We start from the raw sequence: 19231 nt of genomic DNA, 5'->3' as shown, positions 1-19231 counted from the left end.
TTCCTCAGTGATTGAATTGCTTTTTTGTGTGTTTCAGGGCCTGATTTTGGAGAAGGTGGACAAAGGGTGAAAGAAGAAAGGGGGCTGTGATGAGTAACTGCAAAAACCAAAGCATTTGGTGAGGTTTTGGGTCCAAGTCCCCCCTAGTGCTAGCGAGCGAGGTGAAAGACTGTTTAGGAACCTACGGACACTTTTTCCCAGGATTCTCTTTGAGTTGCGTCTCAGAAGAGACACTGCGGCACGTGCGGGAAGGCTCGAAGAAAGTCGAGGCAGAAAGAGAGAGGAGAGCGCCGGTTGGAGTGGGCAGGATGTGGGAGGGACTGGGACTGCAGATGTTCCTGCTGTGTCTGGGCTGTGCCACGCTGTGCAGCGCCGCGGCCGCCTCGGCCCCCCTGGAGCGCGGACACCACCGCCGCCTTTCCCTACACAGGCATAGGGAGAGAGGGAAAGAGGGCCAGGTTCTTCACCGGTCTAAGAGAGGCTGGGTGTGGAACCAGTTCTTCGTCATTGAGGAGTACACCGGCCCAGACCCAGTGTTAGTAGGCAGGGTAAGTAAGGTTGCACCTTCATCATCGTCATCATCCCCCCACCACGTCTCGTGCCTTTACTCTCCCTCTATTTATTTACCCCCTCCTCTTCTCTTTCCCTCTTTCTTTACCCCCTCCATCATTATCATCATCATCATCATCATCACCGTCACCATCACAAAGCTAGCTCTCTTTCCTATTATCTCCCTCTCTTTCTTCACCCCCTCTCTCTGTTGACCGCTGAAGTAAAGTCAGAAGGGTTTTCATTAGCCAGCCGAGACCTTGGCAATATCCTCCATTTGTTATATAAAAGCAATCAGTGGCCCACTTGATTAAAGGTTATAAATTGCATTTCCTTTTCAATAACAAAGCATTCCCCAAAGACACTGACGTGTGGGAAATGGGCGATTTATGGCTCCACAGAAATTATGATTACAAATGGGGACCTAAATTTGCCTCTCTAATTCCGCCAGAACCGAGATAGGATGGTTCATGGTTATTACTGGATGGGGATATCTGGGGTCAAGAGACACATTTGTAACACACTCTAAAGGTTGCTTGAAGATGCATGATATTAATCAACAAACAACAACCATTTTTATGCTGGCTGCGCATCAATATATAATATTCCATAGAGCATGGGAATAATAATTCTGCAACTTGTTGAGGTGATATTGTTGTGAAACATTGAGTTGATATTGATGTGAAACACCCCATGAGGTGTTTGTGTACTGTAGTAACACTGTATTGTTCAAGAAACAACATTATATTAACGTGTTGCGTACTATAATAATTGGTTTGCAAATACATAGTAACAGCATATGACGCAAGGCAGGTTTATTTGTATAGCACATTTCATATAACAGGGGCAATTCAAAGTGCTTTAGATATAGCATTAAAAGATACAGAAAAAGGAGGATAGTAAGAAAATTGACAATAATATATATATATATATATATATATATATATATATATAGAGAGAGAGAGAGAGAGAGAGAGAGAGAGAGAGAGAGAGAGAGAGAGAGAGAGAGAGAAACCAAAAGAGAGAGAAACCAAAAATATAAATATATAGATAAACATTTAACAAGATAGTTGTATGAGCATATTTAGCTATTTAATGGTAATGAGATAAATCCCTTGACCACTTAATCCCTATCACTTACTGTGATATTCCCTTTGCATCAAACGGCCATTGCAATGAATACAGGCTGATTCATTGTATTAAATGCAATGACTTTTAATGTAGTTAGCAGTAAAACAGTGCATCAATGTGATTTAATTTGCCTGATTAGCTGGGGCTAAATATGCTTCTCTCATTAGCCGTGTCCCTCCTGGTTATCACACTCCATGTCAGAACGTATTATTTCTCATGCAGCGGTTTTTACTTACAGTCTTGGTTGTCTGTCACTGTGTTTTTCAGCTCCACTCAGACGTGGACGCTGGGGATGGAATGTGCAAGTACATTCTCTCAGGGGAGGGCGCGGGCACCATCTTCGTCATTGACGACAAGACAGGCAACATCCACGCCACCAAGACCCTGGACAGGGAGGAGCAGGCCCAGTACACCTTGACGGCCCAGGCGGTGGCCAGGGACACCATGAAACCGTTGGAGCCCCCTTCAGAGTTCATTGTCAAGGTGCAAGATATCAACGACAACCCGCCTGAGTTTCTGCACGGGCCCTACTATGCCAGGGTGCCTGAGATGTCCAATGTTGGTGAGTCTGAAGGAAACAGGGAAGGGAAGGGTGGGTGGGTGGGTGGGTGGGTGCCCCACACCCCCTGACTGATTCGGCCTTAGTCTATTTTATTTTGCCAGTTGAAAAAGCTTTTTCTCCCCATTGTTTTAAATGACTGAAATCCGGGCCAGGGGGAAAGACTACTTGAAAAGGTTGTTGCTATTGCTGCTGCTGCTGTTGTTGTTGTTGTTGTTGTTGTTGTTATTGTTATTGTTGTTGTAATCTCTTTCCCGGACACTCCCACCCAATTCTCTAAGGTCCAATTCTCTAAGGTGGACCAATGCATCAAACCCAATTCACCCAATACAAAGATCTTGAAAAATTCCCACCACATAGCCAGTCGCTTTGTCATTTATCATCTTCCATCTCCCCTCCAGTGTTTGCACACCATGTTTCAGATTCGGAGCCAGTCGTATGATTCACTAAAATCTGAATCAGCGTTGCTTTTATCACATCTAATGCAGCAGAATATAAAATCAACAATAATAGAATAAATTAGAAAGTAAGGTAATTAATACAAAAAAAGTACAATAAGGTAATAAAGGTGATAAATTGATGGTAGTTGTACTACAGGGGGACCAGTCGTACTGCAGTAGAACAGTAGTGCAAAATGCTGTGCAGGCTACAATGACATGAAATGTAATATAATACAGTATGCAATAATGTCGTTCAGATATGATGCAGTACAGGAAGTTCAAGTAGTAGTCAGGTGGTGCAAAAATGCTGTGCAGGTTACAACAAGATGAAATGCAATATCATACAATATGCAATAGGCAGTATGCAATATAGTACAGATATGAAGCAGTACAGGGAGTTCAAGTAGTAGTAGCGTTCAAGTAAACAGGTAGTCCAAAAAAATCTAAATCAAATAGTGACAAATACATTACCGGTACTCAAATGGTTATTGTAAGTCCACTCCCAAGAAGGCCAGATTTGAGTTGGTGTTATTCCAGATTAATATGCGCTGTGCTCAATAGCCTGGGGACAAGGTTATTGTTGTTGTTGTTGTTGTTGTTGTTGTTGTTGTGTATGTGGTGGTGGGGGGCCAGTCTTACACCCTGTAATACATCATGCTTAATGCTGGCCTGTCACACTGTACAAATCTGTTACCCTGCGATTAGTCCCGCTGACAGTCCGAATGGTGCTGCTGTTGTACGGTGGCTCATACCGTCAATTCACAATTATATACTACACTATATATATATATCCATAATTGCATGGTATAAATATGCAGGATCTGTTCAAGCTGAGTATTCTAGTGTTTTGCTTAGATCAAGTTGTTTGTTATACAGGGTAAACGGTGTTGACTATGATGTTGCCAGAGGAAACTCAGATCTGCTTGTCTTCTGTTCTCCAGGTACATCAGTGATGCAGGTGACAGCCACAGACGCTGATGACCCCACCTACGGGAACAGCGCCAGGCTGGTCTACAGTATTCTCCAGGGCCAGCCCTACTTCTCAGTCGAACCACAGACAGGTACCTTACCCTTGTCAGACTCTTCATTTAAATGTTCTTTGAAACGGAGAGTCTGACAGCACACCCGTCAAAAAGTGCTGATGGGAGGCAGTGCATCCAGGGATGTTCACCAGCGACGCGTAGATGATATTCTTGTTGAACAGAGAGGAGTGTTTAACACGGAGGCATGGATTTCAACCAGATTTCTTTTTAAATAGATAATTGAATGCACACTACTCACCTGCAAAATGTTGGCATCGAAAACATATTCAGCTAACTCAGTTTGTTTAATTGTGTGCAATGCGTGCACATCGGGTGCATGGGTGGAGGAAGAGGGTTGAGCCTACAGCAAAAGGTTTTGAGGGGTGTGAACTTGCTTACAATATCCGACAGCAGATTTTACGTCACGCCCCCGTAAGCTCAATTGAGAGATGCGACTCTGGGATCCAAGATGAACGTTACTCTTACATTTACGTATTACATCACATTAGTGGTGGTCTAGTGGATAGTGAGTTGGACTTGTGATCGGAAGGTTGTGAGTTCAAATCCCGCCTGAAACCACACCACTACTAGTGTGCCCTTGAGTAAGGCACTTAGCCCTCAGTTACTCCAGGGGGAATTCGTAATTGTAAGTCGCTTTGGATAAAGGCGTCTGCTAAATGGCAAAATTATTATTAATTAATTATCACATTCAAGTCATTTAGCAGACACTCTTATCCAGTGCAACAATAATAATAAGTGCATCCAACTTCAGTAGGTGAGATAACCACATCAACCTCATTGAAAGTAAAACCCTCTTCAAAAATAGATGCTAGTAGTAATTAGAGTCCTACGAAAAGAAGAACACTAATGTTGTCTGGTGTTCTCATGTTGTCTTGTTTCATACCCTGTGGTACATCATGACAACATGCAGTATATCAAAAACAAACCTCGTATTTTTCAGTGTATCTAATGATAATCCCTCATGTCTCACAAATAGTAACTGTGCCATGGAAAGGTTCACGAGGGTAGCCCTGTTGGGCTTTGGGACATCTCCAAAGCAAAGCCTGAGTGTACCTGTACTTTGCCAAACGGAATTAACTTACAGCCAGATTAGGCAAGCAATATCCTGGTTGAACTCAATGCATTCTGAGAGCCAATGTAGCGCTAGCCAAACAGAGAGAGCAGAGAGAGAGAGAAATAGAGAGAGAGAGAGAGAGAGAGAGAGAGAGAGAGAGAGAGAGAGAGAGAGAGAGGGGAGGGGGGGGGGGGGGGGGGGGGGGGAGAAAATCCTGCTAATAAACCAAAGCTGGATATTTCACTGGATCCTGTCCAATGCTCACATTTCTAATTTGTTTTGGGCTTATCTGCGTTTCATGCACAGGGCTCAGCTAAATATCACAGGAGAACAACCATCCTCGTCGTATTCTCCTGAGATGCAACGACTGCTAGTTTTGCCCACAGAAAAATTATTTAATAAAAGTATGGCTTAAAAAAAACAACATCACACATTTTTTTTAATCAGCCCAAAAAAGGAACAAAGAAAAAAAATACTTGCTGTTCTGAAGCCGTGCTTTCCTTTGAAAGAACATTCTTAGATGACAAGCCTGAAGATTGAGATGGCACCTGTCACTGTGTGGTCTCACGTGGCAGTGATGCCCCCCCGATGCCCTCCTGCTCTTCCCCTGGGTCCTGTAGAGAGATGTGTTAAGGTCACAGGCAGGTTCCTCCTGAATCAAAGGTATAACTTCCTTTCTTGTCACACCTCTCTCCCCCCCTAGGGATTATTCGCACTGCTTTGCCTAACATGGACAGAGAGGCTCGGCAAGAGTATGACGTGGTCATCCAGGCCAAGGACATGGGGGGACACATGGGAGGACTGTCGGGCACCACCGAGGTGAAGATCACCCTGACGGATGTCAATGATAACCCGCCCAAGTTCCCTCAGAGTGAGTGTGAATGATGCCTTCTCTGTCTGTCTGTCTGTCTGTCTGTCTCTCTGCCTGTCTTGGCTGTCATGTCTTTCACTTTCTCTGTTTTACCCCTCTCTCTCCCCGAATCTTAACTCTGACCCTGAGTTGGATATGTCTTTCTCTGCCCCGGTTGCACTTTCTTCCAAGGTGTGATTTTCTCCAGGCTAGTGACCCTTCCGGCCCCCTCTCTTTCTCTCTCTCTCTCTCTCTCTCTCTCTCTCTCTCTCTCTCTCTCTCTCTCTCTCTCTCTCTCTCTCTCTCTCTCTGTCTCTCTCTCTCTCTCTCTCTCTCTCTCTCTCTCTCTCTCTCTCTCTCTCTCTCTTGCTCTCTCCTCAAGCCTTGGATGACATATTCATATTGACATGTCGGCCCCGCGGTGGTGTAGCGGTCTAAGCACTGGCCGCTAGTGCATGCTGCCCACCGGGGCCGGGGTTCGTATCCCGGCTCGCCAGATCCAGATATGGCCGAGGCACACGGGAAGCGGCATATTGGCCGGCCGCTTCCGAGGGGGGTATAGGAGTAGTTCTGGACTAGGATCCGTCGCGCAACACCGCCCCCGTCTGGTGTCGGAGTAACGGTACTGGGCTCGAGGAGCCAGTCAGCCTAGTCTGCCTGGCGCCCTCCTCTGGGACTGCCGACCACGGGGTCGTGCGGCGGATCCTTCGCAATAGGCAGGGGATAATTGGATGCTAAGTTGGGTTAAATTGGCTACCAAATTGGGTGAAAAGGGGATAAAATCTGAAAAAAAAAAAAAACATATTGACATGTCAAAATATGGACGACTTCCCCCCCGCTGGAGAGCATGTGAAATGCTGTTTATACAGGGTATAGATGTTAAAGAGGAAAATATTAAATCTTAATTATTAAACATTTTTACTGCTCCCAGAGGAAATGTGGTGACAGCGAATCTCCAAAGCGATAAAACGTTGTGAAATATTTACAGTGTTTGTGTCTGTATTTGTGTGCGTGAGAGAGAGCGAATGGGAGGGAAGTGGTGTAGCTCTAAACTGTGAGCTAAGTGCAATAGATTTTATCCATCTCATGTAGTTGAAATGGCCCACATCAATTTCCACCCTACTTCTTGTGTGGAGAGTAGACACACACACACACACACACACACACACACACACACACATGCCTTATTCAAGAGATTGCCCACTATTTCCCCTTATTTTAGCAGATACAGTAGGCCTGTGGTTTCGATTCAGGAGGCCTAGTGAGTTGTGGCTACTGGATTGGAAAATGTTTCTACGATAGATGGTGGAGTGAAGGGAATTCAAGAAACTTTGGTTAAAACTTGAGTCATCTACTGGGCTGATTCAACTACCTGAAATAGTGTTAGCCGATAACTGGAACATTGTTGAATTAATAATCACCGGCTTTTGAGATGACACAGTTTTACTTTCTTACATCATCATTTTTAATTGAGCCGTTTTTTCTTCTTCTCATTGTAGTTCAGACTCCAACATTAGCTCTGTTTTTCTTTCTATTTTTTGGAGGTCAGATCCAATATGGACAAGGAGGATTCACTGTGTTCTCATGGAAAGATCCATGTTTTCATGTAGTCTAATTGAAGTAGCAACTCTTTCACTTTCATCAGTATGCCTTTTTTAGAAAAAGACCTCCTCCCCATGTCAGAGTTATTTTTAAATGCAGCTGAAGCTTTTGGCTCTGAACACTTAGAGAGGTGGAGCAGACAGGGCGTGAGGCCATATGGTCCTACTGCTCTGCCTCGACCACGGCCAGGTGTCTGCACCCCCCCTAGATGCACGCACACACACACACACACACACACACACACACACACACACACACACACGCACGCACACACACACGCACACACACACACACACACGACACACGCACACACACACACACGCACACACACACACGCACGCACGCACGCACACACACACACACACACACACACACACACACACACACACACACACACACACACACACACACACACACACACACATGCCTGTCTGCTTATTGGCTCATTGGCTTGGGTTCTGGCTACCTGAACCAAACTCTACAGGTAGCACTTGTGTTACATAGCTCACAATTGTTCACTTTGGCCTCTTTCACACCGGCAGTTCCGAACGCCGGTTCGCGTTCGCGTGCCGAAACCTCCGAACGTTGCCGCTGTCTGGCGAACGAGCCCGCGTTCATACCAGTGTATCTTTCGCCAGACAGCGCCAACGTTCAGAGGTTTCGGCACGCGAACGCGAACCGGCGTTCGGAACTGCCGGTGTGTAAGCCCCATTTCTGACCTAATCTGTAATTTTCTATATGTCTATTTTCTCTGCTGTAACTGTGAAAACTGTGTTTTTTCGTCACACAGGTGTATACGCCATGTCGGTGTCGGAAGACAAGGTTGCGGGAGAGGAGGTGGGCCGCCTCAAGGCCAAAGATCCGGACCTGGGGGAGAATGGACTTGTGACGTATCGTCTCGTCGAGGGGGATGGGATGAGTGTGTTCGAGATTAGTACCGACTCACAGACCCGTGAGGGCGTTATCAAACTGAAGAAGGTGAGTGGGGTGAGGGAAGTGTTAACAACTGCATGGGGGTCTAAAATAGATTATGCGTGATAGAGTGTAAAACAACAACAAGGTAATCTGCATTGATTTGTCACAATACAAAGTGTCAGACAAAACACATGATGCTATGTGTGTGTGTGTGTGTTCGTGCAATAGAGAGTGAGAGATAAAGAGAGTGTGTGTACGTGTGCACGCTTGTGTGTGTGTGACTGCGGCAGAGAGAGAGAGAGAAAGCAGAGAGAGAGAACACAGAGAGAGAGAAAGAAATAGAGAGAGAGAGAGAGAGACACACACAGAGAGAGAGAGAGAGAGACACAGAGAGAGAGAGAGAGAGAGAGAGAGACACAGAGAGAGAGAGAGAGAGAGAGAGAGAGAGAGAGAGAGAGAGAGAGGAGAGAAGATTTTTCACCGTTCCACTCTGTGATTGCAATGACACCGCCTCAGTTTCTTATTATGTCTGGGATGAGCATTGACTTTCATGGCTGGCTCTCTCTAGGCGAGCTAGGGGGAAACTCATCTCTGCAGGCCGACTGTGGGGCGGGCGGCTTCTAGCGCCCCAGTGCCCCAGCTCTCCTCTGCACTGCTCTGGGGCTGGGATTATGCCCCCTGTTACCGACCTGGTGAGGTCAGCCTTGCACTGCAGTGCACCGCTGCCTCTCCGTGCACAAAAAGCAGTGTAGAAAGACCAGCGCCACCTGGTGGTGGTTGTGGTGGTGCTTTACATCTTTGGGTCACTAAAAATGCAGTTCTCTTCTCTTCCTCCCTCACGGATTGAAAAGGTATGAATACATGTGAGTGAAATTCTTAGTCCATCTCACCAGTCCAATGCTTTGAACCAGTACTGTTCCTGTTTTTTTTCTTCTCCCCTTAAAGTATAACTGAACTCTACAAAGAGGGAGTGTTTGAATTTGAGTCGGAAATAATCATATTTTCGCATTGGGTTTATGTAAGCTGGGTATTTTTTTAATCACAGTCTAGTGGCGTGTGATTATCAGCTGAGGATTAGGCCAGGTAAGCCTCAACAGTTGTTGAGATGCGGAAAATGGCCGTAAACATCTTCCTCTATGGTCGCTTGAACCCAAGGGATGATCAGACGTGGCTGCTGAGTTCATTTCCTCCCCCATTTCCATAACAGAGGCGCAGCAACAGTCACAACAAGTGTTATGAAAGTAATGGATAATGGAATCATCTGTAGCTGGGGAAAGGTGAAGAATTGAATCAGTTGGAAATAATGGTTTGATGCCAAGTAGAGAGCGAGTGCTGTTGAGGGGGGTGTAATTGTTAACTGTGTTTTGCTCCCTCAAACACCAGGACCCAGGGACCTGCTGATGAGCCTATTCTGGCTGATGATGAGGATAGGCGTGTGTGTGTGTGTGTGTGTGTGTGCGTGTGTGTGTGTGTGTGTGTGTGTGTGTGTGTGTGTGTGTGTGTGTGTGTGGATGTGGGGAGGGGGGTAGGGGGGTGAGAGAGACAATACAGCATACGGGCAACAATCAGTTTGATGCAGCCCTGCTGTACTCAATAACATAATGCCTCCCTGATATACCTCTTGGGAAATCATCACCTTTTGCTCTTCAAAGCGTGTCGAAAATTAAAGTCAAAATTACTGACGGAATAGCTGGGGTTTTAATCAAGTATTCTGTTTCAACTGCAGGCTAACAGCGCAAGTGGAATATTAAGAGGAGCCCTAGCATTATTGTGAATATTATCTACTGCTGATTAGTTTCAGCCAGCAAATTATGAAGTGCCAAAATAAAGGAACTGAGAGAATGGGTGTGACGGAAGAAAAGAGAGCGAGAGGAGAGAGTGAAATAGGGTGAGAGAGAGGAATAGAGAGAGGAGGCAGAAGGTGGGAGAGAGATAGATTGAGGGAGAGACAGAGAGAAAGAGGGGACCGTGGCATCATGAGACGTGAGGAACAGTCTCCATCGTGTCAGAGGAAATCATTGGGTTACGCTTGTTTCCACCATTGGCAGCTTCATTGAAGACAAGCAAAAATAAAACAGACATAGGAAAATAACAAAAAATCAATCATACCAGTCAGAGACTGTGTGCGTGTCTGTGTGTCTGTGTGGTGTGTGTGTGCGTGCATCCGTTTGCATGTGCACTGTATATGTGTGTCATGTGCATTCTGATGCTGTTATGCCGCCCCCCAAACCATGGTATACCTCAAAGTCCCATATGTGACACGGTCTGGTAAAAAAGGGCCGCATATCGGCAATCCTCAAGTAGCGCAAATGAGCAAAAAAATAGTTTTTCCCACTAGATATAACAAACAACAGTTTTAGGATCACTTAATACTTATCATTTGTGAATTGGTTTCACTGTCTCCTCTGTCGTAGGCTACTACTGGTAAGTGATACATTGTAAACAAACGTTACACGACGTGTAAGCCTAATTAAGTGTACCGGTATGTGTTTTTAGCATGTTGATGTTATATCAGCAGGTTGTGATGTGCTAAACATGCAATTAGATGTTTGTACCGATGTTCCTTTTTAGCCCTGGCTATAAGCAGCTGTTTTGCCTGTGTTTTGATTCAGTGCGCATTTCTCCAATATTTGGTTTGAGGTGTACCAACATTCAAATAAGCATATCTTCTTCAACTAATTTAAAATTACCATGAGGACCTGAGGACTGTTTAACCAGACCCTGTCACATATGGTGCCTTATGGGGAAATTTGAAATCAGGCGAATGTGTGAAAGCAGTAGGATGGGGTGTGATGAGGGAAGAAGGTTGCTAATGCGTGATGTCAGTGTGTTTTAGAACATCGGGGTGCTGTGCTGTCCTATTTGACTTGCATGAATGTATTGAAGAATTAAAAGGACTGTGAAAGGACTGAGAAAATGCCTTGGTAACCTTAAAGTAATATATTATTTTTGCACAGCACCCTCTAGCATCATACCTCTTCATAACCAGTTCATATTATATATCAGCTTCTTAGTTTTAGGTAATTTTTACATCTTATAAAGCTGTATTCGAATGATATTGTCAATTTTCCGAACTGCAGCCTTGTGATATGCATACATCACATCAACAGAACATACAATATATTTGTATTATCTTTAACACTGACTTTATCCAGTCAACCATTTTTCCTACAAGTGTATGTCACGTTTTACAATGACGATATCCTTTTAAATCATTTAAATCAACTGTTCTCCTCTTTACAGCCTGTGGACTTTGAGGTCAAGAGAGCGTACACAGTGATTGTGGAGGCATCCAACACACACTTGGACCCGCGCTTCATCGCCTGGGGTCCCTACAAAGACACAGCCACGGTGAAGGTCATGGTGGAGGACGCGGACGAGCCGCCCGTCTTCATTGCGTCCAGTTACAGCTTCGAGGTGGAGGAGAACGCCCCAGATGGCACCGTGGTGGGCCATGTACACGCTAAGGACACGGACGTGGCCAACAACCCTGTCAGGTACATACAGTACGTCTACCAAAAACCCTCCTTCTTTTAAATGACTTCTCTGTGTTAGTGTGGTTGTTAACCCACCCACCCTAGGTAGAGGTACATGTACATAGGGAAATATGCACTGTTTTTAATTCCCAAAGTCGTTCGGTTGAATTTTACATTTGGTCCGAAATTACATTCTTACTGCCCACCCCGAAACCATGTTTTTTTTGTTTTAGAACCAGGCTTTATTTGTTTATGATTATGACCATTCATATTTGATATGCACCTTGTTCACTTCAGGTACATGATCCCTCGGTACACAGACGTGGAACAATTCTTCAGCATTGGCCCTGAGGATGGCATCATCAAGACCACCAGACCGCTGGACAGGGAGGCACTACCCTGGCACAACATTTCTGTCAGTGCCACAGAGATCGGTACGTCTCCTCCACCCAACCACACAACCCCAGGGTTTGGAAAGTAGAGACCAGACTATGAATACCAGAGACGTCATTTGCCAGAGTATCCAGCCACTGTGTTCCCACACCCTGCTCTTATGTGGTCTTAGAGACGCCAGCTAGCCAGATGTTTTGAAATAAAGATGACCACAAAGTGCCTTTCTCAAGTGAAATGACTAGTTAGGGCCTACTGGCAAAACATCAACATCCTCCAAATAAAAAAATAATATTTTTTAAGTTTGTAGTTCTGTGTGCTGGCTGGCTGTATAATTTGATAATATGTGTGCTTGTTTGAAGTATATATATATATAACAACATCTCCATCTTTCCTCTCTTGGATAATTGTATGCGTCGGAAATTCAGCAGCTCAAAATGTTTCTCTGTAATATGAATTATGTTCTTGTATGTCAGCATAATTGATATGCATTCAACAGGCCTAGATGAATATGGATACAAAATACAGTCACAAACTCAGTCTGTGTTGTTGTCTCCAAGTGCTTTTATTGACTTACAGAGGGAGGACATTTTGATCTCATTTTGAACATTTTGTATGCACATTGAAATGCTATGTTGTTTATGATCCATTTGTTGTCAATCTGCATAGGGGGACATCACCAAGATACTAAAGTACGTGTCAACATCAAAGTCAAAGACATGAATGACAACGCCCCTGAGTTTGCCACCCAAAACGAAGTCCTTGTGTGTGAAAATGTCTCCCCAGGCAAAGTAAGTCTAGTCACGCACAATTTGTATCCCTGTGCTTACTGCCTCCAGAGTCGACTGTTAAATAGGCAGAACTCTTGGCAGCACATTACTTTATGGCTCAGTAATAACTGGATAATTTCAGTAGATGCAGATTTCTGCATACTAGTACCACCTTGAGCAGGGGATGATACTTGGTACAGTATATGAATACAGAATGACACAGTACTTGTCTTTATAAAGTAAGCTTTGGTAGGTTATGATCAATGTAGCAGCCCATACCACTACAACATCGATTTTTAAAGCAAATTCCTATATGTGTATGCATAATGGCAATGAACGTTATCTGAATCTGAATCAGAATAAATAGTAGAGTACAGGTCATTTGCTAACTTCTTAAAGTTCTTCTTAAATAATTCAACTGTTGATAATAAGTCACCACCCATATCATGTTGTGTGTGTGTGTATGTGTAGGTGTGTGTAGGTTTCTGTCTGTCTATCTGTGAGGGCATGTTTGTGGGTGTATGTGCGTTTCAACCCAGTCTCAAAATCAATATGTTCTGGAGGATTGCTTCTGCAGACCAAAGAATATGTATATATATATATATATATACGTATATATACTACCCCACACCCAAGTTTGGTAACACATTCTAGGTATTTAGTGAATGTAAAACTGTTGGTTATTATATTGAGTGGGCTCATCAACACTTACATTTTCGTAATATGCCAAAAAAACGGAAAACACATTTTTTCACAACAAGACTTGTTTGGCTCGTTTGCAAGGTTTCACAATTCCCCACTAAATCACTAGACCATGTGAAATATGTTCTTACAGCACCACATGTGGTCAATGCTGGTATAGCCAGATAATACTTTATGGGCACACAGAACATATTATTTGGTCTGCAGAAACGATCCCCATGAACGTGATCCGTTGGAGACTATGTTGGTGTAGGATATGATGGAGACAGTCTGTACTGCATAATAACACCCTATGTGTTGTTCTCCCCAGCTCATCGAGACAGTCAGTGCTGTTGACAAGGACGAAATGGCCCACAGACAGTACTTCCGCTTCAGCATCGCCCCCGAGGCTGTCAACAACCAGAACTTCTCCCTCAAAGACAACAGAGGTGGGCTTAATGACTCCCTGTCCAACGCTGCGATGACGGACCTCTCTTTTGACATTCATACCGACTTTCTACAGAACAGCGAGTAATAGTGCTTCCGTCGGTTTTATACAAGACCACTTTTTTTTGTTTTTTAATTAATCATCAACTCAGGCTTCTTCAGATCTAGGTGGGATGAACTCTTTGTAGAGAGAGCAAAGGAGGGGAGGGGAGGGGAGGGGAGGGGAGGGGAGAGGAGGGGAGGGGAGGGGAGAGCACCTCTCTCCACCTGCAGCCTCTGGGGTCTGGCGGATGACTCATTCCAGCTCCCTTTTCGCTGTCTCGCTTGGTTCGTCCTCGCTTCCTTCCACTCTGCCATATGCTCAGATGGAAGGGAGCAGGCAGCTTAGGAAAGAATCTGTTTTCTGATCATTTGACCCTATTCCCACTCAGCACATGAGCATATTCTGAAAAACATGCCATATCTTTATACCGTTGTTTTGAAATGTAAGCATTATGATAGTTGACCTCTCCAAGCTAGCACCCTAATCTGGTGAATTTCGAGCCAATCCATTTTCGTAAAATGTATAATAATGCATAGAGATTAGAAAAGAGATTTTTTTTTATGAGCTAAATCCAATTATAGTATACTCAACACATGCATAATTACAGCAGCTAAAGCACACATAAGCTCATTCTGAGCAGGTAGGTCAAACTGTACATGCATGTGTACAGCAGCTAAAGAAGTATAAGCCGATTCTGAGCAGGTAGGTCAACTTGTAAGTATACTGGTCTATACACTGATTCCCTGCGGGGGGGTTGCATCGGAAGTTGGCTCAGAGTATCTGTTATATTTCCCAGCAATGTAGGGGCTTGTGTAGGAACTGAGTACCTGTTACATTGACAGAGAAGAGGCACAATGCTATTTATCCTCTACGGCTGTGATCCCTCAAAAGAAGTGCACCCATGGGGATAACTAGGCGCCTCCCGAGGATGACATTTATCAGCTGAGTGTATAAACATTCTCAACAAACATAATGAGAGGCAATACTTAATGACTGAGCCTTCCCTACACAACAAAATACGGACATGCATATTCATGGGGAGATTGGCTCAGGATAGGTGACAAAAGCTATTGTCATGACAACGATGGCACATTCAACAGCTGCCGGCAATTGAAGGACAAGCTATTTACACTACACTTGCCCTTAATGACATGCATCCATCAATAGTCTCATCCTCTCTGGCGCTTTGTTTTAATACTCATCCCAGAGCAGGGTGCTATCACTAGCCATTTGCCTATCTATCTGGCTCTGTGGGAAACAGAATGGATGATGAAAATGAATGTGTTAATTGCAGCTTAATAGGATATGTTTTATCCTCTGATAAAGTCGTATCTCACTGTTCCAATCGATGTTGCTGCAGCAGTGGCTGGCTGTACAACAGCCAGCATAGAGAGAGATGGCTCTCCGGCCCTGTTTGATCTGTGCTAATGAGAGTCAAAAGCGAGTGCTTTTCAGCTGTGATGTTTTAAAACCCCCCCTACAATATGAGCGCCACAGATTAGCCCCCGTCAGATTTTCAGGGGTTTATCTGGAGCCAAATGGGCCGTTCAAAGAGGAAGCAGTTTGCTTTTTTTTCTCCAATCTCAATGTATCAATTTATTTATTTATTCATGATTTTACAGGCAGTTTGCATGCACTGTACACGACTGAGGCAGCTGTTATTCTCATAATCATATCAGGGTCCTTTATTTGAATACTAGAGTTACAATGTGTGCCTTATGGTGTCTCGCTTTCACACCTGCACATGTAAAACATTGTTTAATGTTGTTACCTTTCTCCAAATCAATGTGATTTAGATGTTTTAGGGGAACAAAGTGTTGCACTCATTAGAAATATCCAAAATCCATGAAAGCACAACTTTGTACGCAAGTTTGACCAAACCTGAGACCGTACAGTATAGTTACAGTATTTTACACAAATGTCACATTGATTTCCATGTAAATGCCCTTTTACCATGACAATGATAGCTGTAAGTATGATGTGGCCTTGTAATCAATAGTGCAGGATTGACCCAGGGTCTCATTCTGTGTATGCACCATAGTTCTGTCATTATCCTAACGGAGGTATTGTGTGTGTGTGTGTGTGTGTGTGTGTGTGTGTGTGTGTGTGTGTGTGTGTGTGTGTGTGTGTGTGTGTGTGTGTGTGTGTGTGTGTGTGTGTGTGTGTGTGTGTGTGTGTGTGTGGGGGGGGGGGGGGGGGGGTGACTAAGCCACAAGCCAGCTACTGTAAATGAACTCACTCCATCTCTGAGTGCGACCTTGTACCAGGAGAGTGTGCGCTTGGCGTCTTTCCAGACTCAAATAAAACCAATGCAGCTGCCTCCACTAGCGCTTTGATTACACTTCCAAAAGCTGATAAATGTTCTCAGTATTAAACATGAATTTAATATCAAGAGATTTTCACCTCATTGCTTTCCTCCGCGGCTATACGTCTGCTCTCGCTGCCTCTTGCAAGTCTGTGGATAAGTAAAACTCTTAGGTTATAACTGATACTGTGTTAGGCAGTCTTTACTTTCCACCCACGTTCCCCAACTTATTGTTTTTTTCCTCCTGCTCTCCCCTCTTCGTTCCCCTCTGCCCCTGATCCACAGATAGCACCGCCAGCATATACGTGACCCGGAGGGGTTTCAGCCGAATGACCCAGGATGTATATTTCCTCCCCATCGAGATCAACGACAACGGCTCCCCACCCATGAGCAGCACCAATACCCTGACCATCCGGGTGTGCAGTTGCGACAGCAAGGACACCATCCTCTCTTGCAACGTGGAACCCTATGTCCTGCCTGCGGGACTCAGCACCGGAGCCCTCATCGCCATACTGGCCTGCATCGTCATCCTCTTAGGTGAGTGTGATGAGAACCCTTGCCTAAGACCCCTAGACTGTAGCTTGTGGGCTATCACAGTTGTGTGGCACCCTGGAGGCATAACATGCACATGAAAAATAAAACAGCCATAAACATTCATGTTGTTCCTAATGTAATATTAACCAATGTTTGACCAATGTTTCCACCATGGTACGGTGGTTTAGTATTCTTGGTGTTTGCGCAGGAGTTTAAGTATTTATGGAACAGATGCTAAGGCATAATATTTATAGTGTGCGTCTTATCAATTAACACTGTTTGAAAAGTAAAAGATGTAAAAGTCAGTTTGTGATGTAACACATTGCTTGTGCATCCCTGTGCACATGCTGTGATGAAACTCAGTTTTTAACAAATTCACATTTCTAGATAAATGATAGCTCAACATTATAAACCTCTGTCAAAGTGTGCAGAATCAGGGAATTTAAGAAGCTGTTATTTTACTACCTTGTTGCCTTCTTGCCAGGTCACCCTCGCAAAATACGTTTCTAACCTCAAGGCTCTTACCTGATTAAATAAAGGTTAAATCAAATAAAATCAAAAAATATATATATTGACTGTAAGAACTTAGAGGTACAATCAGTTCACTAATAGGTAGTCAGACCATGTATGTGGGAGACTGAGGGATGTTTCTCCTTTATTGCAGCAATAGTGGTGCTGTTCGTGGCTTTGCGCCGACAGAAGAAGGAGCCTCTCATCGTGTTTGAGGAGGAGGATATCCGCGAAAACATCATCACCTATGACGACGAAGGAGGCGGGGAGGAGGACACGGAGGCCTTCGACATCGCCACGCTACAGAACCCCGACGGTGCCAATGGATTCCTGCCGCGCAAGGACATCAAGCCTGAGCTCCAGTTCCCTCTCCGGCCCGGCGGCAGGACCGTGGCCAACAGCGTGGACGTGGACGACTTCATCAAGACACGCATCACGGACGCGGACAACGACCCCACGGCTCCACCCTACGACTCCATTCAGATCTACGGCTACGAGGGCCGGGGCTCCATCGCCGGGTCCCTCAGCTCCCTGGAGTCAGTGACCACAGATTCCGACCTGGACTACGACTACCTCCAAAGCTGGGGCCCGCGTTTTAAGAAGCTGGCTGATCTATACGGCACCAAAGACTCTGCCGACGACAATTCTTAACGTTCGCCTCCCGCCCCCTCCCCCCCCACCCCCCCCACCCCCCCCATACACATACACACACACACACATACACGCACACACACAGACACACATACACACACATACAGACACACACACACGCACACGCACACACATCCTCCTGCAACCCATCCGCCACCTCCTTGAGCCCTCTCGACCACTACCACCCTCCACTGACTAACTGTGTGGTGTTTCAAGTTTACTAGAAGTATACCACAAGTTCCCCTATTTATAGTACACTGTTGTTTGTATGTGTAAAAGTATACTTTCAAAGTATGCTTGCTAGGTACCTGTTGGGGATGTTTGGTACGGACAGAGGGTACTAAGGAGGGGGGAACCAAAAGAGAGAGAGAGAGAGAGAGAGAGAGAGAGAGAGAGAGAGAGAGAGAGAGAGAGAGAGAGAGAGCAAGAGAGAGAGAGAGAAATAGAGAAAGAAAATGACACCTCCGTGGGATGTACTGGTGTGTATGGAAATGTAAGACATGTTTGTGGTGAAAGATCAAATAACACTCAGTATTTACCTTTTTTTGTCATGTGTAGTAGGTTACTACAGGTTTGGGGTTAGGAATGTGGGTCACAGAGAGACATGGAATTGTTGAAACTGTGAATGAGCTCACAAAAGGAGAAGAAAATATGGTTGCCTTATATCAATGAAAAAACTCGAGAAGAACAACAACAACAGCAAACTGAGACTGGTCGCTTCTGTAGCACCTCCATCTCTTAGACGGAGTATCTTTCGTAAATAGATATTCTCTTTTTTTATGTCCTGAAGAAGATGGATTGAACAAGATCAGAGACAGTGTTTTTTCCCAAACCTAGAGAAAAAAATCCCCACGTCCAGCCCAATGTTACCAACTATCAATCACAATGAAAGACCTGTGAGCTCAGAAATCGCCTTAAATAATGGACACTCTTGCAATGCAGTGCATTTTTTTGTAACTTGAAAAATATATCCTAAAGCAAGCTAAAGTCCATATAACGTATGTACAGTACAATGTGCAGATATGTCTCTTGAGGATCAAACATGCGCCTATTGGTTCTTGTAAATCTCTTTTTTAATTATAATATTATTTTGATCATTATTTTATTTGTTTTCGTTCTCTTCATTTCTCATTTTATTCTTTGGCGTATGTTATTCTCCTTTGTTGAGAAAATAGCAATCTGTTCTGTCGCAGTGAATGACGCCTAATTTCTATGTCAATTTTATGGTACCTATTTGTACAATTTTAAAAGTTCTTATTTTAGTATACATACAGATATCAG

General features: G+C 44.4%; 1 protein-coding gene across 1 annotated transcript; it reads left to right on the top strand.

Annotated features, from left to right (window-relative positions):
- Window positions 1-308: 308 nt before the first annotated feature.
- cdh11 (cadherin 11, type 2, OB-cadherin (osteoblast)) lies at window positions 309-17950 on the top strand (the record flags this gene model as incomplete). The annotated part of the gene is made up of 11 exons (XM_080528442.1): window positions 309-548; window positions 1948-2242; window positions 3621-3740; window positions 5480-5647; window positions 8019-8206; window positions 11387-11640; window positions 11917-12053; window positions 12679-12800; window positions 13792-13909; window positions 16541-16792; window positions 17454-17950. The coding sequence occupies 11 exons, from the start codon at window positions 309-311 to the stop codon at window positions 17948-17950; spliced, it is 2391 nt and encodes a 796-aa protein (XP_080384568.1).
- Window positions 17951-19231: the final 1281 nt, after the last annotated feature.

The sequence above is a fragment of the Nansenia antarctica genome (genome assembly GCF_963989245.1).
Source record: "Nansenia antarctica genome assembly, chromosome: 4".
Lineage (NCBI taxonomy): Eukaryota > Metazoa > Chordata > Actinopteri > Argentiniformes > Microstomatidae > Nansenia > Nansenia antarctica.
The sequence above is the reverse complement of the archived record's forward strand: the minus strand, read 5'-3'. Positions and strand labels throughout refer to the sequence as shown.